The 20,772-nt window shown below is 38.1% G+C and overlaps 2 protein-coding genes across 2 annotated transcripts in view; one reads left to right on the top strand and one right to left on the bottom strand.

The window, feature by feature from the left end:
* The window catches only part of LOC103278274 (deleted in malignant brain tumors 1 protein), a 38,609-nt gene extending 26,267 nt beyond the window's left edge, over positions 1–12,342 (top strand). Inside the window, exons 13-18 of the mRNA XM_008106803.3 lie at positions 1,678–1,695; positions 2,468–2,485; positions 5,124–5,435; positions 6,461–6,490; positions 8,242–8,553; positions 12,046–12,342. Coding sequence (XP_008105010.3) covers positions 1,678–1,695; positions 2,468–2,485; positions 5,124–5,435; positions 6,461–6,490; positions 8,242–8,553; positions 12,046–12,056 — 701 coding nt within the window. The 3' untranslated portion in view covers positions 12,057–12,342. The remainder of the gene's footprint in view (positions 1–1,677; positions 1,696–2,467; positions 2,486–5,123; positions 5,436–6,460; positions 6,491–8,241; positions 8,554–12,045) is intronic.
* Positions 11,346–20,772, bottom strand: part of htra1 (HtrA serine peptidase 1) — a 52,849-nt gene continuing 43,422 nt past the window's right edge. Inside the window, exons 4-9 of the mRNA XM_003218617.4 lie at positions 18,454–18,648; positions 17,094–17,126; positions 16,447–16,561; positions 15,877–15,934; positions 14,742–14,837; positions 11,346–12,052 (exon numbers count right to left, since the gene is read on the bottom strand). Of these exons, the coding sequence (XP_003218665.1) occupies positions 11,884–12,052; positions 14,742–14,837; positions 15,877–15,934; positions 16,447–16,561; positions 17,094–17,126; positions 18,454–18,648 (666 nt within the window). The 3' untranslated portion in view covers positions 11,346–11,883. The remainder of the gene's footprint in view (positions 12,053–14,741; positions 14,838–15,876; positions 15,935–16,446; positions 16,562–17,093; positions 17,127–18,453; positions 18,649–20,772) is intronic.

Raw genomic sequence — 20,772 nt, 5'->3', positions numbered from 1 at the left:
GCCGTGGTGGAGGCTCCTTCTTTGGAGGCTTTTAAGCAGAGGCTGGATGGCCATCTGTCGGGGGTGCTTTGAATGCGATTTCCTGCTTCTTAGCAGGGGGTTGGACTGGATGGCCCATGTGGTCTCTTCCAACTCTACTATTCTATGATTCTATGATTCTAACCAAAAACATATAAACATATAACATATCCATGTAAATGTCATTATAAATTTGACATAGAGACTTACAATAGTACATTCATATGTATACCCTTTATGCTCCTCTTTCTAGTTGTGTTTTTATGTCTTCTCTTTTTTTCTAGAGTAGGTCTAAATAAAAGGAACAAACAGTGGCTATAACATAATTTAAGATTTTTAAGTTTCAATTAAGATAGTATCTTATTTATATACTCACAGTGTTGATACTCTGCTGGCTCTTGGTTATCTTAATTGAAACTTAAAAATCTTAAATTATGTTATAGCCACTGTTTGTTCCTTTTATTTAGACCCACTCTAGAAAAAAAGAGAAGAAGACATAAAAACACAACTAGAAAGAGGAGCATAAAGGGTATACATATGAATGTACTATTGTAAGTCTCTATGTCAAATTTATAATGACATTTACATGGATATGTTATATGTTTATATGTTTTTGGTTAATTCATTATAATTTTCCCAGATTAATTCACTTGAAGAAGACCTAGTCGAAACCGGTCGTGATCTACTGTGACCTACTTGCTCTTCAGCACAATGAACTGATTGAATAAGTGAACAATTATATACAGAACATATATTGTTGAGCTACAGTCATTTTTGATGTATGGATTATGTTTATTACAATTGTGAATTCTGAACATATTGTATTTTATTCTATATGAGTTCTTACGTTATACTTGTTGACTGAACATTGCTAAAGCAATCACTACATTTGTGGGTATCTATTACTTTTGTACATAACCAGGAACCCATTTACTTAATAAAGTTATTATTATCATCATCATCATCCTGATCATCATCATTTTTATATTAAAACTGCATTCTTATTGGCCAGCAAGAATGCTAAAATAACATACAAAATGGTCCTTTTCCTATATGAAGCAGCTCAGCTAAGAACTGCATACTTGGAGTTGATTGGGGTAAACCGTAGAGGTGATGCAGATATATGATCGGGATCTTGATCTCTTGTTAACAGCTTGTTTATTTTAACTTGGATTGTGCACTGTATGTGTATGTGTGAAATGTGTTTGTCAAGTGTTTTGATATGGCCAATGGGCTAATTTGTAAGTGAGGTGCTTGTAACTCGGGGACTACCAATATTATATGTAATGGTGTATTCGAAGAGAAAGACAAACTAAAACTAGATCCAGCAGCAAATTAACTTTTATTCCTTCCTTTGATCTGAATCCTCCTATAGACCAGCCTACAATAGACCCATTGAATCAATGGAATTTATAAAACTATTCATTTAGCACTCAACAACTGATTCAATGGGTCTACTCTACTTGGGATTATCAATTAGCATTCACACCTTGACTCCAGTTTGATGGGGTTTTTTATAAATCAGACAATTAAAAGAACATAAAGAGTCAAATTTTTGCTCTGAAACTAAGGCACATATCCTCCAACTCCCCCAATTTCATAAAGTCTATCACAGCTAGCATATTCTTACCTTCTGTTTTGTTATTTCTTTCTTAACAGAGGAAATCGATAAACCAAGTAAGTCTTCCTGTTCTATTCTCTAATGTGGGGTAAAGGGCTTTGTGCAGCACCCCAGGAGCCCCAGGGCAGCCTGCCATATCTTTACCTCTTCCATCCCTTTTGCTTCCTCATGCCCTCTTGGATTCATGATGACCATTGGCATTCAGAGAAACCAAAAGTGGGTTTATTTGGGATGCGGAGGACATGGAGAAAGGTGAATCCCTCCAGGTCCGGCAGAGGAAGTGTCAGGCTCCACTCCTACTCTAGAAGAATATATGCCCTGAAAGCTTTTAATACTGTTATTCAAAGAAGAAAAATCAGTCTAAGTTTCCTAATAGAAAAGGAAAATATTTTTCCCTGCTCATCTCGGTATTCACAGGAAAGAGAAATTGTATCCAGTTCTTCTATGAGAGAGGAAATTGCTATTGCAAATGATATGTCAGGTTTTGTTGATTTTTTTTTTTAAAAAAAGCTGTTATGGTTCGGATTGTATAGGGATTGTAGTCAGGATCATTTCAGGACAGCTCTGCAACCACTTTACACTTCTGTCCAAATCTATTTCACTCAATTTTATTATGCAAAAAGCTAGTCTACAAAGCCAGCTTCAAAACTCTGAGCATCCTACCAATTTCTGTATTTGCATTGGTTCTTGTGGCTCCCCAGCTGCTTTCTATCACTATTGGACAGTCACTTTAGTTTTATATAACTTGGCTGTTGATACTTTTCTAACAATGTTTATGTAAACATGGATTACAGATGTTAACCATCACCTTTTTGCATTTTCTTCCAGCTGGAACTGTAGGGGATTGTGAGTATTTCACATGTTTTAAGGCGTTTTCTTTTTCAATAATAAATTGACCTGAGTTTAATTTAGCACAAATACTTCTAGGCCAGTGGTTCTCAACCTTCCTCATGCCGCGACCCCTTAATACAGTTCCTTATGTTGTGGTGACCCCCAACCACAAAATTATTTTCATTGCAACTTCACAACTGCAATTTCGCTACTGTTATGAATAGTAATGTAAGTATCTGATATGCAGGATGTATTTTCATTCATAGGACCAAATTTGGCACAAATATCCAATATGCTCAAATTTGAATACTGGTGGGGTTGGGGGGATTAATTTTGCCTTTTGGGAGTTGTAGTTGCTGGGATTTATAGTTAACCTACAATCAAAAAGCATTTTGAACTCCACCAACAATGGAATTGAAGCAAACTTGGCACACAAAACTCCCATAACTAACAGATAGTTCCTAAGTCCATCAGAAATATGGCAACACCACACTTGCAAACCCTCCAGGAGTCCCGACGTCCAGGTTGGGAAATACTGTTCTAGGCAATCTTATTACAACAATTTTTGAAAATTTGCAAATTTGAGTTCAAGCAGAGATCAAAGCTTCGAGCTTTTCATCTTCACATGTACAGGGCAAAATACACTTGCACGGAATTCACATGACTAGGTTTGCAATATTCAGGGCCACACAATCCTATGTATGCTTTATCCTCTTGTGTAAGAAGATATCAAGTACCTCCTTGTGCAATGGAGTTTGTCAGGACCACTAATACAGATTCAGCACATAGCTGAGCTTTTAAATCTTATTTTATGATGAAAGTTCAACTTAATGTTCTTTCAGGTTTCAAGGGAATCTTGGCCACTATGGCTTAGATTCTGCATCACACACATAGCCATGATGTTGTAGTTATGTTTTTACTCCTCATCCGCCTTCTGAAATCATCTTAAAACCCAGTCAGCCATCCAGAGTAGTGGTGCTCTGAGCTGCTCTCAAGAGAGGCACTGCAGGATGAAATGACCAGACCCTTCCAGCTTAGAATCATAGACTCATAGAGTTAGAAGAGACCTCATGGGCCATCCAGTCCAACCCCCTGCCAAGAAGTAGGAAATCGCATTCAAAGCACCCCTGACAGATAGCATCCAGCCCCTGCTTAAAAGCCTCCAAAGAAGGAGCCTCCACCACAGTCCGGGGCAAAGAGTTCTACAGCTGAACAGCTCTCACAGTGAGGAAATTCTTCCTAATGTTCAGGTGGAGTCTCCTTTCCTGTAGTTTGAAACCATTGTTCCTCATCCTAGTCTCCAGGGCAGCAGAAAACAAACTTGTTCCCTCCTCCCTATGACTTCCTCTCACATGGCTATCATGTCTCCTCTCAGCCTTCTCTTCTGCAGGCTAAACATGCCCAGCTCTTTAAGCCACTCCTCATAGGGCTTGTTCTCCAGACCCTTGATCTTTTTAGTTGCCCTCCTCTGGACACATTCCAGCTTGTCAACATCTCCAATTGCGGTGCCCAGAATTGGACACAGTATTCCAGGTGTGGTCTGACCAAGGCAGAATAGAGGAGTAGCATGACTTCCCTGGTTCTAGATACTATACTCCTATTGATGCAGGTCAAAATCCCATTGTCTTTTTTAGCTGCCGCATTACATTGTAGGCTCATGTTTAACTTGTTGTCCACGAGGACTCCAAGATCTTTTTCACACGTACTGCTGTTGAGTCAGACATCCCCCATTCTGTATCTCTGGATTTCATGTTTTCTACTAAGTGGAGTATCTTGCATTTGTCCCTGTTGAACTTCATTTTGTTAGTTTTGGCCTATCTCTCTAATCTGTTAAGATCATTTTGGATTCTGCTCCTGTCTTCTGGAGTATTAGCTATCCCTCCTAATTTGGTGTCGTCTGAAGTTTGATGATCATGCCTTCTAACCCTTCGTCTAAGTCGTTAATAAAGATGTTGAACAGAACCAGGCCCAGGACAGAACCCTGCGGCACTCCACTTGTCACTTCTTGCTTGCCCCTATGGATCTGACCACTTCAACTGCATTGATCAAGTCCTCCATGTTTGTTAAGATGAGTTCAAGAGTAGCCGATCCCCTTGCTGCCTCTTCTACCTTCTGGACCATAAAATTGTCTGCAAGGCAAGCGAGGAATTTATTGGACTTTTTACTCTTGGCCGAGTTTGTTTTCCAGCAGATATCTAGATAGTTGAAATCGCCCATGACTGCTATATCTCTTCGTCGGGTTCTTTATTCTGGCTCAGACGTCTGTTGTATACACCCACAACGATGGGTGTCTACTTATGGACAATGGTGTGATGAAGACTTGTGATAGTGTCCCTGCTTCTGCTGCCCATAGCATGGCTTGCAGGTTGGGGCAGGGGGGCTGCTCACATGATTCTTCAATGTCCTGCTCAGAAACACCACACTCTTTCTCTCTGGATTTCTGACTGCTTTTTAAAGATAGATTTCAAAATCATCTGTGGCTGAATCATTGCTGCCCTAATTGCAAATGAGACTACAGAGCAGTTATGGTGTGCTAACTCTAACATAAGGCACTGTAACTGACAATTGTTTGTAAATTGTGCATTTGTAATGGTGATAAAGTTATATGCAGTACTTTTAAAAATGTTTTAACATCCCCTCTCCCATCCCCAAGTCTTGTCTTTCCAGCTGGAGGGTGGCCCGAATCGGTGTGCTGGTCGTGTGGAAGTCACTTACTTTGCAAGTTGGCGGACTGTGGTTTGTAGTGAAGAATGGGACATAAAGGATGCTGAAGTCTTCTGCCGGCAGCTTGGATGTGGCCATGCTTTGTCTGCTTTGACCAATGGCTTTTATGGGGAAGGAACGGGTGGCCCTTTGTTGACCAAAGTACATTGCTCTGGTGAAGAAGATTATTTGCTAGATTGCTCTCATGAGTATCGGCCTGCTACATGTGGAAACTACATGCATGCTGGTGTAATCTGCTCAGGTAGCTGTTGTTCTCTTTAGCAAACCTTCATTGGACATCCCTCTGCTTGATACCCCCTCTCCCACAGCCTCTATGGGGATCCTTTTATTTAGAAAATTAATTTATATTTTGGGTGGGAACTTGTGACCTCCAAGATGCTCATGAGCTGTCTATCCCATCATGAAGGTGGCTAGGATTAATGAAAGATAAGTCTATTAACATCAGGATTGTACAAAGCTTTCCAGCCATGATCCATGTGATATTTCCTGTGGCTGATTTCATCCAATTTATATGAAATCTAAAATGGTATAGGTAAAGGTAAAGGTTTTCCCCAACATTGAGTCTAGTTGTGTTGACACTGGGGGTTAATGCTCATCTCAATTTCTAAGCCGAAAAACTGGCATTGTCTGTAGACACCTCCAAGGTCATGTGCCCGGCATGACTGCATGGAGCACCATTACCTTCCCGCCGGAGCGGTACCTATTGATCTACTCACATGTGCATGTTTTCGAACTGCTATGTTGACAGAAGCTGGGGCTAATAGCAGGAGCTCACCCACTCTTGCTGATGTGATCTTGTATCAGGATGGGTGGGAAAAGTGAATTGCTGGCACTGTTAATGGGTCTGTGTCATGCTTGATAGGGGGACTTAGAATATTCAATGTTTCCACCTTCCTATACCCCTAAACTCCATGAATGTGAAGGGCTGAAAATAATCATAAAGGAAAGTGAGCTAATTTCATCAACCACAAAGATTTTGGGGGGAATGTGCTGGGGTTTTTTTTTCATTGAGTTCAGGGCTAAAAGGGGAATTTTGACATAGGAATCTGCCATCTACTAGGTTAGACCATTAACCCATTATTATGCATTGGGAGAATCTGGAGTATCAGGCAAAAGTCTATTTCACAATCTGAGAGTAGAAATTTTAACTTTCTCTACATAAGCCATCACCTCTTTCTTTGCAAATGGATCCTCCCACCTCCTACTCTCACAGGTAGTTTAGCAATTTTATGAAGTATTTGAGCCTCTTTCTGTCTCCATCCACAGATTCTGGAGTGACACCACCTGAACTAAAAGGTAAGTTAAAATTCTTGCTTTACCATATTTTTTGAGGACATCATCTTGTACTTTGTAACTATTGTACATCAGTTGTGCAATCCAGGTTGCTGGTTATTCTACTTGACCAAACTCATGGTAGCAGTACCCACTAGTGCAGTGGTTCTCAACCTGCGGGTCCCCGGATGTTTTGGCCTTCAACTCCCAGAAATCCTAACAGCTGGTGAACTGGCTGGGATTTCTGGGAGTTGTAGGCCAAAATACCTAGGGAGCCACAGGTTGAGAACCACTGCACTAGAGATAGAAAGAGCATTAGAAAACATTCAAAATTGGTCATAAATCACTTTTCTCAAGTATTAGGAAACCTTAATGAGGAGAATTCATGACACACATGTATCTTTATAATTTAGAACTTATTTTATATGAAAAATTCATATGGAGTTGCATTTAAAGTGACATCTGCATAAAAATGTAGTTTCCTGTTGAGGAATCTTGTAATTTTTTAATAAAACCCTCTTTTTCTCCATAAAAAGCCTATACACATTTTATTTTACGATTTCAAAATGGAAATAGTCTGCCACTGTTCTTATAGCAGTGAGAAAAATGGTTAAAATTGTCCTTATCTACTTTCACATGTTTCGTTTTCACAGCCTCATCTGCATGCATAAAAATCCTCAACTTCACATTATAGAAAAGGGGTGGAAGATGCCCACTCCTTTTCTACATAAACTAGGCTCCTACAGAATTTCTCCTATAGTTCTGAATGTTGCTGTATCTGCTACTTAGCCAAATAGACTTAACTAGTGTTTCCTGACCCAACCAAACCCCAAACATGATTAAAATGCCATTGAATGGTGCTTTGATAGTTAGTAGAACAGATCTCCGTCTCTCTTTGCAGCTGATGATGCCCAGTAAAGTAGGTTTCAGGGGAGTTAAGATGAAAGTAGCCATCATGACTGTAAAAGCTACCAAAACTTACCCATAACGGTTTTGCATTAATGACCACTACTTATGATTGTGACCAATTACCACAATCACAACTCTCTTTCTGAAACTTATTTTATGGGGAATTAACTTTATGAGAAGGTCCATTCTGTCATTGTGATTAGGCCATGAGTGAATGATGTTAGACCAAAAGTCTTTACTTAGGTCAGAGAAAACTTTGAAGAGAAGATTTTGTAAAACTACAGCTCCTGGTATTAAGATAGCGTTGAACCACGGCAGTTAAACTGGCTTCAAACTGCATTAATTCTACAGTGTAGAAGAAAAAGATGAGTATAAACAAAACAATACAAAATCATAAAACGATACAAACCGTGTTGCTGTGACAAAGTAATAAGGACAGCAGGAAAAGATAGTGGAAAAGAGACTGTTTACAGGGGCCTGAGTTTGAGAGACGGAATAGAAATTGAAATTGTCTACATTATTTCAACAGAGGAAAACAACTAGCAGTACTTACTGTTTATTAATTTCCAGCTATCTGTGTATGTGATTAATAGAATTTCAATTTCATTTAGGCAAGTTCTACACTGGGAGTTCAGGGGTGGGGTGAGGGGGAAACTACTGCTGATCAGATTAAGTTATTATGTGGAGTTATATTGAGGCTGTTAGGCTGCCAACAAATTTTCATTATGGTTCTGAAACTAAGTACTATATGGTACAACTGTTGAGATTACTGTACAATATCCATACACAGAAATGAGCTGTTAACCATCTTTATACATGTGATTATCTCAAAGCCTCAAACTAAAACTAACTCTGCTTCATTCCAGACTTTGAAATACAGCTGGTGAATTCTTGCAGCCCTTGTGAGGGGCGTGTCGAGGTTTATTACAATGGCACCTGGGGAACAGTTTGTGATGATGACTGGGATATCAAGGATGCACAAGTGGTTTGCAAAGAGCTTGGATGTGGAGATGCGGTTTCAGCTCCAGGAGAGGCTCACTTCGGGGAAGGCAATGGAAATACCTGGCTTTCTAACCTTCAATGTGAGGGCACTGAATCCTACCTTTGGCAGTGCGAACACTTGGGTTGGGGCATCCATGGCTGCCACCCCGAAGAAGATGCCAGTGTCATCTGCACAGGTAACTTCATAAAATTATGAAGTGGAATTTGTCTAGTATGAGAATGAAACCAGCGAGTCTATTTACCTTTGGAACAAACTAGCTGCATGGCAGCAAAAAACTCAAGACCTTGGATGAGACCATAATTGATTTTTCCCCTGTCATTAGTATTAGAATTTTTGGTATTGTTTTACAAAGCAGGGATGAAAACATAATTTAAAATGTAACGTGGAATGAAGAAATGCTAAATCCTTCTCTTGGAAGCTAAGCACATCAGCCATTGTTACTAATTGAATAGAAGACCACCAAGGTGCATCAGATTGTATGTCAGGGGAACTGGCAAAACTACATTTGAGTATTCCTTGCCTAGGAAAATCAGATCAAATTCATGGGGTTATCATAAGTCAGCAGGTGACTTGAAGGCACACACATACCTGTCTAGCTTTGCAACTTACTAGATATGTAACAGACGTGGAGGTTCGCCTTAAGAACTAATGAACTAATTTGGTCATGAACTTTCAGAGCTGCAAGTCTCCTCCAATATGCTGAGATATAGCCTTTGAAGGATAACAGGATCTTTGAAGTTCTAAATCAAATTATTAGTCCCGCAACAAGAAATAAATCCAGTGGAACAATGCAACTTGCATAAGTGTTTACTTGCCATGTTTTGTGTTATTTAAATAGGGCTCCTTTAGTGGATACTAACATTTGATTTATGCTTGAAGCTCTAAAGATTTGTTGTTCTTGAAGCAATAGATCAACACAAGTTTGTTCTGGAATCTTTCATTTGCTCTTTAATGATATAAATGCACACTGTTCAGTTACTCATTCCCACAGTTCAGATTAATAGGCAACATTTTCCAGCCATTGTAATTTATGGAAAGCGTGGATTTTATATTGCCAATAGATATCATTCACAACTAGTGAAAAATGATGGCCTATCCACTAGGTGGTGATAGAAGCTACACTCCATAAGCAATCCCCAATAACTTGATCCTTTAGTTCCTCTATCCTTAGTTTCTATGCTTCCCCGGCTGATGAACAACAGAAGTTCTGCAGGTTTGTTTTTAAGTTGAATTTGTATGTAAGTTGGAATAGGGACATTTTTAAGCAGAATTCTAGCCATTTCTTTTTTAGTTTTGGATAGCCTAGGGAAGAGTTAATTAATACCCATGTAACATTTCTTTTGCTGTCTGTGGCCCTGTTCAAAAGATTTCACCTCACTTTCTGCTGATAATTGGATTTTAAAAATCTTGCATTGTTGTGGTGAGAAAGCTTCTGTTGAGACACTTTTGATAGTCCAATGCTCCATAAATTAAATAGCTCCTGGTCAAAGGGAGCCCCAAACCTTTCAGAGTGGGAAAAGTTACCTTTTTTGAACAGTTGGAAGCCTCCAACCAGCACAAGAAGAAAATCCCAACAAAAATGTGTCAAAACATTTTAAGACACGTTACAGATTGAACTTCTTGTTGGAATTCTGATCTACCTTTTTGACATTTCTACATCAATGAAATGCAGTCTAAGTTGCTAGGCATGTACCATCACGCAGAAAGGTACAGGCCACATTATCAGACACTGAAAATCCCTCTCCGTCCTTCACTGTCAAATGCTATATATTGCCTCTGGAATAATAATTTATTAAGGGAGATTCCTATCACATTAGTCATCCTTCTGTATCATGTCAGCGACTGACAATTTGAAAGGAGAAATAATTAGGTGTCAAAAGTCATACTTCTCACACAGCAAAATTGGGGGTCTCTGATGTTGCCCTACCCCTTTTTAAATGAAATTAATCCAATATAAGTATATATTGCTTTCAGACAGAGAGAGGCCTGTAGCAACATGACCTAACTTTCAGTTATTTGCCATGCAGTGACTGAATTGGAGAAGTACCAACATATTAAGAGCATAGGAATGTGCTAGGGACACAGCATTCAGCAGTCTCTTCTACGATGATGGAAGGATAGAAAGTTTCCCTGTGTTTGCATAGCCATGGTATGCAAATCACTATTCACGATCATTGTCTTTTGCTGCCATTATAGGGCACTGGATGTGAAGGGAGGTCATTGTTAGCTGTGTATTGTTAGAACAAAAAATGCAGTGCCTGCAATTCAGTACATTGACTTCGGAAGCTTATGTTAATATGCATTGACTGAATCATCACATGAATGGCCTTCTGGGTCTGGAATGAATCACCAGTAGTTCTCATTTAACTACAAAGGTCAAGCTATGCATATGCAGCAAATAGTTCAGCGGTCGTATGATATTATGTAAAAATCACAGTTGGATGGTTGCCTTGATTATTCAATTTGCTTTGATAAAATCTAGAGCAAAAACCACTTTTGTGGCAAAGGCAACAAAACATTTTAATAGGTACCTACTGTGGCCCTGTCTGCACTGAGCATTTAATACAGTTCGAAGCTAGCTTCAAACTATGGTGGCCATACAACCAATGCCCACAAAATTTTGCGAAAGCAAGCCCTTAATGTGCATCAGTACTCTGTAGTTTGTGTCATCACTATCCGGGCCTTTGGAATCATCTGCAAAGTGAAGCCACTTTCTTCAATACTGGTTTGAAACTGATTTCAGTGGTCAGTGTAGTGCCCTACATTTCCTAAGTGCAAAAGCATTTTTGCAAACTATCCCTCAGCATAAGAAATGTGGTTTGACAGTACACATCTACCAATATAGTGAAAAGATTGATCATTTCTATCTATTGGATTGTTAAAAGAGTGTTGGAATAAAGCATGCACTGAAAACATGAGGTGGGGAAAAGTTCAAAAGATGCATTTTCATCAAGAAAAACACAAAGACACTGTTAGAATTATTTTAATTCAACTAGGAAAATACAGTATTTTTTTTAAAAAAAAATCAGCATGGAGTCATTAAGCAAAGGTCTTTGGGATTGTGTGTGTACACGAGTCAGTATTCCCACAAATGTTAGATATCTTTCTTTTAACAACTGTATTTTTAGGAAGAATCGAGCTATAGAAAGACTTAGCATTGTACTGTATGGTTTAGCAGTCATTCTACTTTCAGAAAGTTCATAGTAGAAATAAAATGCAGCACAGAATCAGATGTTGACCACTGAAGGTATAGTGAGAGGTGGAGCCAGTAGATATTACATAGCATATATTAAGAACAGCAGAAGTATCTTGCACTTTGCATAGGTGTTTGGATTTTTTTTGCCTTCAACCTAAATGAAAATTATTTTATTGGCCAAACCAGTTCCACTGCACATGTAGATTGTTGGCCAAAAGTCTACTGTTTCCTGTACCAGCACAGAGATAATATAAACAGTCCATTGCTTGCTCTTTTACAGAGAACATGAAATCCAGCTCATGTTTCAACTTAATCATCAATTTCTTCAGGTATCACTGTTAGAATAATGTCTTCATTGCCTCGGCGTACCACCAGGCTGAGCGTATTGTCCTTTTTGATAATGTCACTGACATCATTGGCTGAGAGTATGGGTTTTCCATTGATGCTTATAATGATATCATTTTCTTTCAGGCCCCCACTGAAAGACAAAGAAATTACCTTAAGGAAATAATCAAAACCTATCAGAATTTGCAAGATACGTGATCCAGAAATCTTAAGCCAGAAAACAGCCATTGTTTGGAAATACGTTTGTATTGTACTCTTCAGATGCTCAATTTGGTTCCTACTATCAGAACTTTTTTGGGTGGAGGGGTCCTCTTTTGGACTTCAACTCCCAGAATACTTTTTCAAATCACTGATTACTAAACAAGCCAAAAGCAGAACAATATCCAGTGGCAAATGTTCTTCAATAAAAGCAATTTGAAAAGATTGTGTGGTCCGCGTTTGTGTCTCTATGACATGGTGCAAATTGTGAACCTCCAAATATCATTTGACTTGCCACTCTCAGTATCCTTACCATTGGTTTCTTTGGGTGATGGAATTGCAACTAGTGTACATCTGGATAATTCCCATCCAAATGTATGCGATTTGTTGCTATGTGCAGTAGGTTTTGCACCACTGAGTCCAATGGAGAAACACAAAATGTGCCCTTAACTAGCAGTGTCCTACTTGAGAATTATCAAAACAAGAAGTTCTGGAAGCCTGAGTGGATGTCTGCCTTTTTTGCAGCAATCTCATATGATTTTCAATGGGTACCCTCTTCATTTTTTCCCTTTCACCAATATCCCATAAGCACTATTTTTCTACAGCAAATCCAGGGCAAATGATGTGCTTTCAAAAGCACTCGCAAAGGTCACTGCTGGCACAGAGGCAAACAAGGAGGATACCGCAGCTATCCTCTTTGTTTCGTCTTGTCTCATCTTGTAGACAAACTCTGGCTCTGAGTTATGGAAACATTAACCCAGCTAACGGGATGAAACATGATTCAGAGCCTTAAACATAATCACGTTATATACCCACAAAGCAGTCATAGCCCCTCATCCAAAGACAAATGCCTTACATAAGCACTTCTTTCAGGATGGATATTTTTCAGATTTGATTAATTCTTTTAGAGGCCCTGACCTTTCTCTGGGTGAACAGACTTCCCCAACTCCTCTCTGTGTAGCCCATCACTAAAGAAATGCTGGTAAATATGAGATGCAAAAATATACTAAAATATACAATTAATTTAGTAAACTGTTTTTGAAAATCAGGATCATATGGTTAAGAATACATTAGTTTTATATAAATATATTGCCAGATATAGTATACTTTTCAATATCTGAAACCTGAATACATTTTATATTGTAAAAAAAATAATTGTCACAAATTAGTGCCTTCCAAAACTGCCATTTGATTTTTTAAAAGAACTTAAGAAATGAGCAAGAACATATTATTGAACTTCAGCATCCACTATCACTCGCTTACCACTGTCTTTGGACTATGGCTGATGTGAGTTGCAGTCCAACAACATCTGGAGGGCCACAATTTTCTTTAGTTTTGTGTAACAAACTGTGGCTCTTTACTCAAACAGTAATGTTCTGAAAGTTGCTGAGTGCCACATTAGAGTTCATCTAGTCCAGTGGTTCCCAAACTACTTGACTGGGGACCACTATGACCAGGCTCTGCTTTGACCAGGGACTACTCTCCAATATTAGTACCAAAAGGGTTATGAATCAGTTTTTGGTCAACTTTAGATTTGGTTTGGTTATTTGGAGTGCTGATTCAGAAAATTGCACTGGATAGACCACATCAGCTCTAGTTTCTGATACAGAACATATGCCATCCAGTTGTTGCCATCTGCTCACCCAAAGAAAACCATATTTAATAATCTAGAGCTGATTTCCCCCGCATGTCTCGTGGACCTTGTTTTAGATCTCGCAGCCTACCAGTGGGCTGTGGCCCACAAGGTTGGGAAGCACTGATTTAGTCTAATCAGCTAATGAACAGGAAGTCTCTAATATCAATGCTGGGAATACAAGAGTTGGCTAATGTTATTAGCTTAGCTTACACAAGGTGCATCTACACAGAAGAATAAACAGAGTTTGACACCACTTTAACTGCCATGGCTATAAAATTATAGCTTTGTAAGGTATTGAGCCATTTCTGCCAATTAGTGTGAGTACATCATAAAACAGTTCCCATGATTTGATGGCAATTAAAGTAGTGTCAAATTCCATTCATTCTACAGCAGTTCTCAACCCGTGGGCCCACAGATATTTTGGCCTTCAACTTTCAGAAATCCTAACAGCTGGTAAACTGGGTGAGATTTTTGGGAGCTGTAGGCCAAAACACCTGGGGACCCACAGGTTGAGAACCACTGTTCTACAGTGTAGGTTCACTCATGTTGATTGTGAAGCTTTCAACCAGGTGATGTATATGGCACTTCTTGACCACTGAAAAGCTTTAAACAAATGCATGGGCTGTGTGGAAATAATGAATACAAGAGTGGCTCTGTGGGATCAGATTTGGCACAATGTAGGTTGCATTTCCTTCTGGTATGCTATCATTCAATTGTTTGTGCAACTTTTATCAGATGAGAAGACTAGTCCATTATCTATTCCTTTCCCATTCTCAGCAGTGCTTACTGCCCAGCATGGGATGGATATAACAGCAAAGTCCCTCTTCTTAACTGTGGCACTGGGAAATAAACAGATTTTCTAAAATAACACATCAAAAGTCAGATGCACGGAAAATTTTAGTTATTTTTCCTTTCATTAAACATCATGATCAAAGACTTATTAAGTGTTTATCCTTCAAGCCAACAAAAATAGGATTATTTAACTTACGCCTCAGCTGGCGTGCCTGGAATTACTTCAATAATATAGGCTCCGGAAATAACGTCAGGGAAGTCTTTATGGCGTTCCTTCAGTTCTTTAGCTTTACTATAAAAACAAAACCAATCAAATTGAATACGAATTAACCTTTATGTTAGAGTACTTAGCAATGAAATGGAACAGGTTTCCAGAAAACCAAAAGGCATTAAAAAAACTTAAAAGGGGAACCACAGTTCAGATTTCCAAAATCCAAAAAAAGAAAAATTAATTCTGTGACTTCTGTTGAAAGTTATTTCACAAGAAATGTTCTATTTTGTTGCCCATTTTGATATTTTACTGATTTCATTTTTTAAAGACACCCAAAAATTAACTTCAGAAAAATTGAACGCTACAGCGTTTTTGAGTTTCAGACAGCATTTGACACAGAGCTTTAGGTTTAAGAGAGAATTTGACATGAACAAAGATTGTGTCATTATTTTTTGTTGCATTTGGCAATGCTTAACATATTTATTCATATCAGATTCTGTTTGAACATGCCAAATAGACTCTGATGATCTACAACAGCTCTTCGCAGGACTTCTTAGAACTTCTAGGGGAAGGGAGAGGAAAACCATATGTCCCTTGTTCTTATTTATTTTCTATGGCATATAAAATATAAACTGGAATGGCTCAGCAGTGAAGAATCATAGGTCAACCTGCCCACACATCGACTAAACACAATTTCAGGAATGAGAGACTCTGGGCCCTTCCACACAGCCATATAACCCAGAATATCAAGGCAGAAAATCCCACAATCTCTGCTTTGAACTGGGTTATCTGAGTCTACACTGCCATATGACAGTTCAAAGCAGAAAATATGGGATTTTATTCAGTTGTGAGGGAGGGGCCTCAAATTCAAGGAAATATTTAAACACCTTTCTTTTCTTGGACTTCCCCATCTTCATCTTGTCCAAATTACCCAGTGAATTTCCATGACCAAGTTGTGATTTAAAAACTGGTCTCCAGGATCCAATTTCACCACCAAACTACTAAACCATGCTGGCACTCATATATTTAGAATGGCTCTCATGAAATTCACAACATTTAATTCTCAGAAAATTAGAAAATAGGTGTTTGGTAGATGAAATACAATACTTTTAAAACTTACCTAGGAGTGAGAGATACCATTCGTATGCCAATGTATTTCTTCTTTGTTACAGCTTTCCCTGTTGTTGTTGTTTTTTTTAAAAAAAAATTTTAGTATGGTATCATCTTTTTCATTGGATCAGAAATACTGCACATGTTATGTATTATTATATGTTACACCTAAACAAATACTGAGCCACTTTAAAAGAAATAAATGAGGGAACATTTTGAATGTTCCTACACCAACAGTAAAAAGTAAACAAGTGCATAATGTTGAGAGGTCCCTTTACAAATATATTATCTTACTAAATTTAAAAAATACACTCAACCTTCAGCTATAACGATACTGTTACTCCATTCTACTATTTTGTTCTATGTAGAATGCTCTTAAGGTACTATTTTGTGCATCGACAATAAATTTCCCTGTTTTCACTGAAGCTTAACCCTCCATAACTGTGTGCTTAAGAATGGACAACTCTTGACACTTCAGACTAGAATTCCCATAATCCATCGGCTATGTTGGCCAGGGCTGAAATTTTGTTGTTCAGAATTGCAGCCTAGGTTTCCTGTCATGTAATACAGTATATGGTACCTTTGGATTGTCGATCGTGTGACTCAGTAAGGAATTTTTTAATTTTGTCCGATGGAATTGCAAAGGAGATCCCAGCAGTGACTTTCAGGGTATTAATGCCAATCACTTCGCCATCCTGTAGTGATATGAAAAATTAAATAAGCACAAATCATTTCTAAATAAAAATTGCAATTCTGTTCTCCTTTAGCCAGAACAACTATTTTGTGGGCAGACAGATATTCTAAGCTGAATGTCAGAAAATATAAAATCTTGTTCATTTCTTTTTTACAGTGAACTATTTTTACTAGTATGGCTATTTTTACAAGCTGGCTCAAGATCTTAGTGGTATAAAGAATACTATGCATCAAGAGTCTGAGAAAATCACTTCATGAATATGTTTTCGAACATATTGCAGTATAGTAAGAAAACGTATTGTATTCAAGCATTCGGAGATATCACTTTCCACAGGGAGAAAGCAAGGGAACTCAAGGACATAGAAGAGTTTGTTTAAGGGGGGGGGGGGTAATCAACATGATGGTATTTCCATAAACATTTGTCAGCTTCCCTCTCTAAACTTTACTAATCTGAAGATGGGAGAGTAGGGGTGTGTGTGTAAAATTATTACGAAATCTGAAACATACATTTAAAGTACTAATAACATATCTTACCAGGTTTACCAGAGGTCCTCCAGAGTTTCCATACTGTAAAAATAGAAAAAAAATGTTTTAAAATTTTATTCATTTACAAACTTTCTTTACATTAGGAAATATGGCTGCTGCCCAGAATTTCTATAATCCAGTAGCCAATTCTAATAAAGCACCTAAGTGTCAATCAGAAGTACTTTCAGGCAAGCAGCTCCTAGTCAAAAGATCAATCAAAAGACATTATGCTACTATACTTTTTTATTCCCTAATGGGTTTTCTGATGGTGAGAAAAAATGGTAGAAGTAATAGGAAAGTATGGGAGGGATAAAAATGGAATACACTGCCATCTGAACCCTTTGTAAAATTATATGAATGAGGTAAGACAATTCCATGATTAAAAGCATCATCTGGAAACTTCCCACAATCTAGAAATTACAATATCACAAGATTTGAATAGGTGCTTCCAGTATTGTAAGTGTGGTAAAGCAAAAGCTCATTGAAAGGTACACAATCCTGAAGCGCATTGTTGAGAATTTCATGAAAGAAAGATCCCTAAACATGTAGTTGAACCATTGGGAAGAGCAAGAAGAGCATTCAAAGGGGACTGAATTGGAAAGTTTGCTGAAGCACACTGAAGACCAAACTAAATATTACAGTAGCCAAAATAAAGTTCTCTTGTATGAAGGTGCTTAAGGAAACTGTCACTGGAAAGCTTTACAAGGTAGTAAGCTTTTGTACCTTATTCAGAACCCAATGTATTTACATTGTAACTTTGATGCCTGTCTTTAAAAAAATACATTTCATATACACGTACTTTACGTTTTTCTTCTGTCAACTTCTTTTGCCATTTTGTACTTCTCTTGCTCTAAACCCACAAGACACTGATTCCTTTATTTCCTGACCTTGCTACAGAAGCTTAGGAAAATATGGATGTTTTCTTAATTCTGCAGACACCTAAATTACAGGAAGTTAGCTCTTGGACAGTTAGATGTATGTTAGTTGCTCCTTCTAGTCTAGTAGATGAAGCACTGTAAGTCAGCATTTCTTTATCTTAGTCCGAGAAATGAATCTTTAAAAAAATAAAAACAACGGTTCAGGCAAGCCATAATTAATATTTAAAGGCAGTTCAAGAATACAGCCTGCACTTAATTTTAAAAGAGTGCTGTGGTTTACTACCCTATACTTGATAATGCTTTTAAAAGAGTAAACATAAATTTTAATGAAAGTCATTATTATCTGTTCCAAGCAACAAGAATGGAAAGAACTGTGATTTGTTAGGTAGGAGCAAAAGTAAAGTCATAGCAAAAAAAATCTGCTGATATCTCCTCTTTTGAGGTCAGAAACATCAAGTCAGGGAAAGAGAGCTTTGTGAAAAGTGACTTACATTAATAATTGCATCTGTTTGGATATAGTCCATATCAGAGTTTCTGAGTCCCAGTTCTTTGCCTCCCCGTTGAGTTGTGCTAACAATCCCCGTAGTCACTGTATTCTGAAGAGAAAATGGACTTCCAATGGCCACCACAAATTCACCAGGACGTAACTCTGCCGAACGCCCAAGCAATAGGACTGGTAGTTTCCCCTGCAAACACAGAAAGGAAAAAAAATGTAAATCAAGAACAACTCAAACACTTGGATGCTTAAAAAGCATCAAGAGATGAGAGTTTGGTTTCCTGACCACTTTTGTAAGATGGCACCAGCCTGAATTGCTAGTGAACAAAATATGGCAACTTGGGAGATTCTTAATAGGAATCTACTTGGAATCACTGTATGGTGGAAACAAGAACTGTTCTAAAATACAGCTTCATCTTTACAACATAAGCACATGCAACTGGGACACTTGATACAATACCCAATTGAGATTAAGATTATATGTGCCTAGATGTGACATCAAATGAAAGTTCTGTGTACAGTACTGAGCCTTGTGGATATCACTAGAATTTCACAACAGCACTGATTTGTATGTTTAGTTAATATATAGTTAAATAAGAACACAATACTATACAGAAAATCCAAACCTGACCCACTTGTGCTGTCGCACCCAAACTGCTTTAAATGTCTTTAGCATTAATGTGTCTTAACTTTCTATCAGCTTGGGGGATGCTGGATTGCCTTCTTATTTGAGCAAGGAACCCTACAGAATCAATGTCCACACTATTGCTTTCAATAACAATTTACTAATTGATCTTGGGTCTATCTCCACCCAGGTACTAACTTGATTTCCCCACAACAAAGCCCTTACCTAATGCCCAGGTGTTAATTAGTTATTGGTTAACTAATTATTGGTTAATTGACTTGAAATGGCTTGTTCAAGCCTGGATCTCGCTGGGACCAACTGCAGACATGTCTTGCTTCCAAGATTCCCTAGTGGTAATAACTCTGATATAAAATTTCTCTCTTTCCCTGGGCAAAGGGGCAGGCAAACTTACTGATACAAACCAGGAAGGGTTTTCTTAAGCTCCACCCTCATAAAACTAACAGAAAAGGGACTAATCTGTAACTGTGAGTGAGGCAGCCTGACAAAGGGAACTGGGAGTTCCAGCACACCTCTCAATACCCACTTATTGGGAGCAGCAGCTGCTATAATAGGGGCCTATCCTCCTATCACTTGGGACTTCAGCTAGTTTCTTCCTAACTGACAGGAGAACAGACCCCCAACTCAATGATCACAGCAACTGCTGCATGGCAAGTACAGATTGGGGGCTTTCACAATCACTCTATATCCATCTAAATGTGCTTAGAATTTCCTGAGACAAAATATAGCACTTCAACAGTTTACCAACCCTATAAAGCAAAGCAAAAGACATTCTGGAAGCAATTCAGGCAGCTAGAAAAAACTTCTGAAGGGCAATCTGAATCAGCCGGTTTAAAATAATGGAGTATCCATAGACACATCCTGTGTTATACAGTACTCACATTTATAACGGCATGTTTTAACCACTGTAGTTTAAACAATTACATCCCAGGATACAAAGGATACTTTTATCATGTCTTTTTAATCTTGCTTTGAATGCTATATGAAGCAGGGTTTTACAAAATAGAAGTCTTAGAGAAAGAAAAAACTAGAGAAAAGGAATAAAGGACAAAGTAGGTTTGGTAGTGGAAATGTTGTGTCAGGCATAAAGGAAAATTCAGGAAAACAATTGGGAAATGGCCCATTTCATGATTCATCAATAGCAAAGTCCAAATGATAGTCTCACATATGATATTCTGTCAGCATTTCCCTGTTTCTGGTTTCTTGAACATTTCCAATTCCTCTATCCAATAACACTCTTTCCATTGATGTGTCCATGCTGCTGAATATGTAAAATGTCAACAAATTATAGGTAGATGAGCTTTAGTAATATCATAATTGTGAAGAAGGGGGGGGGGCAGGAAGACATCATACCATCCTGTCTCCTGTTCCATCAGTTGGCAGTCCCTCCCACCAAGGAATAACTGCCAACTCTGGGACCAGAGTGAAGAACGAGGGGCCAGGAAGACATCATACCAACCTGAGAGCCAGGAAAATAGTTCCATCTTGTCTCCTGTGCCATAGCAACATGCTATGCTAATTTTACATACATATATATCACACAATAATTTATAAATATATCACATATTGTATAAACTTATAATATTGTAATACAATATTATACTAATAATACTACTATATTATATTATATATTATATATTAAATTTAATATTACTAATAATATTACCATAT

This window comes from Anolis carolinensis, chromosome 3 (assembly GCF_035594765.1).
Source record: "Anolis carolinensis isolate JA03-04 chromosome 3, rAnoCar3.1.pri, whole genome shotgun sequence".
In the NCBI taxonomy this organism is placed as follows: Eukaryota; Metazoa; Chordata; class Lepidosauria; order Squamata; family Dactyloidae; genus Anolis; species Anolis carolinensis.
This window is presented reverse-complemented; position numbering and strand designations above follow the sequence as displayed.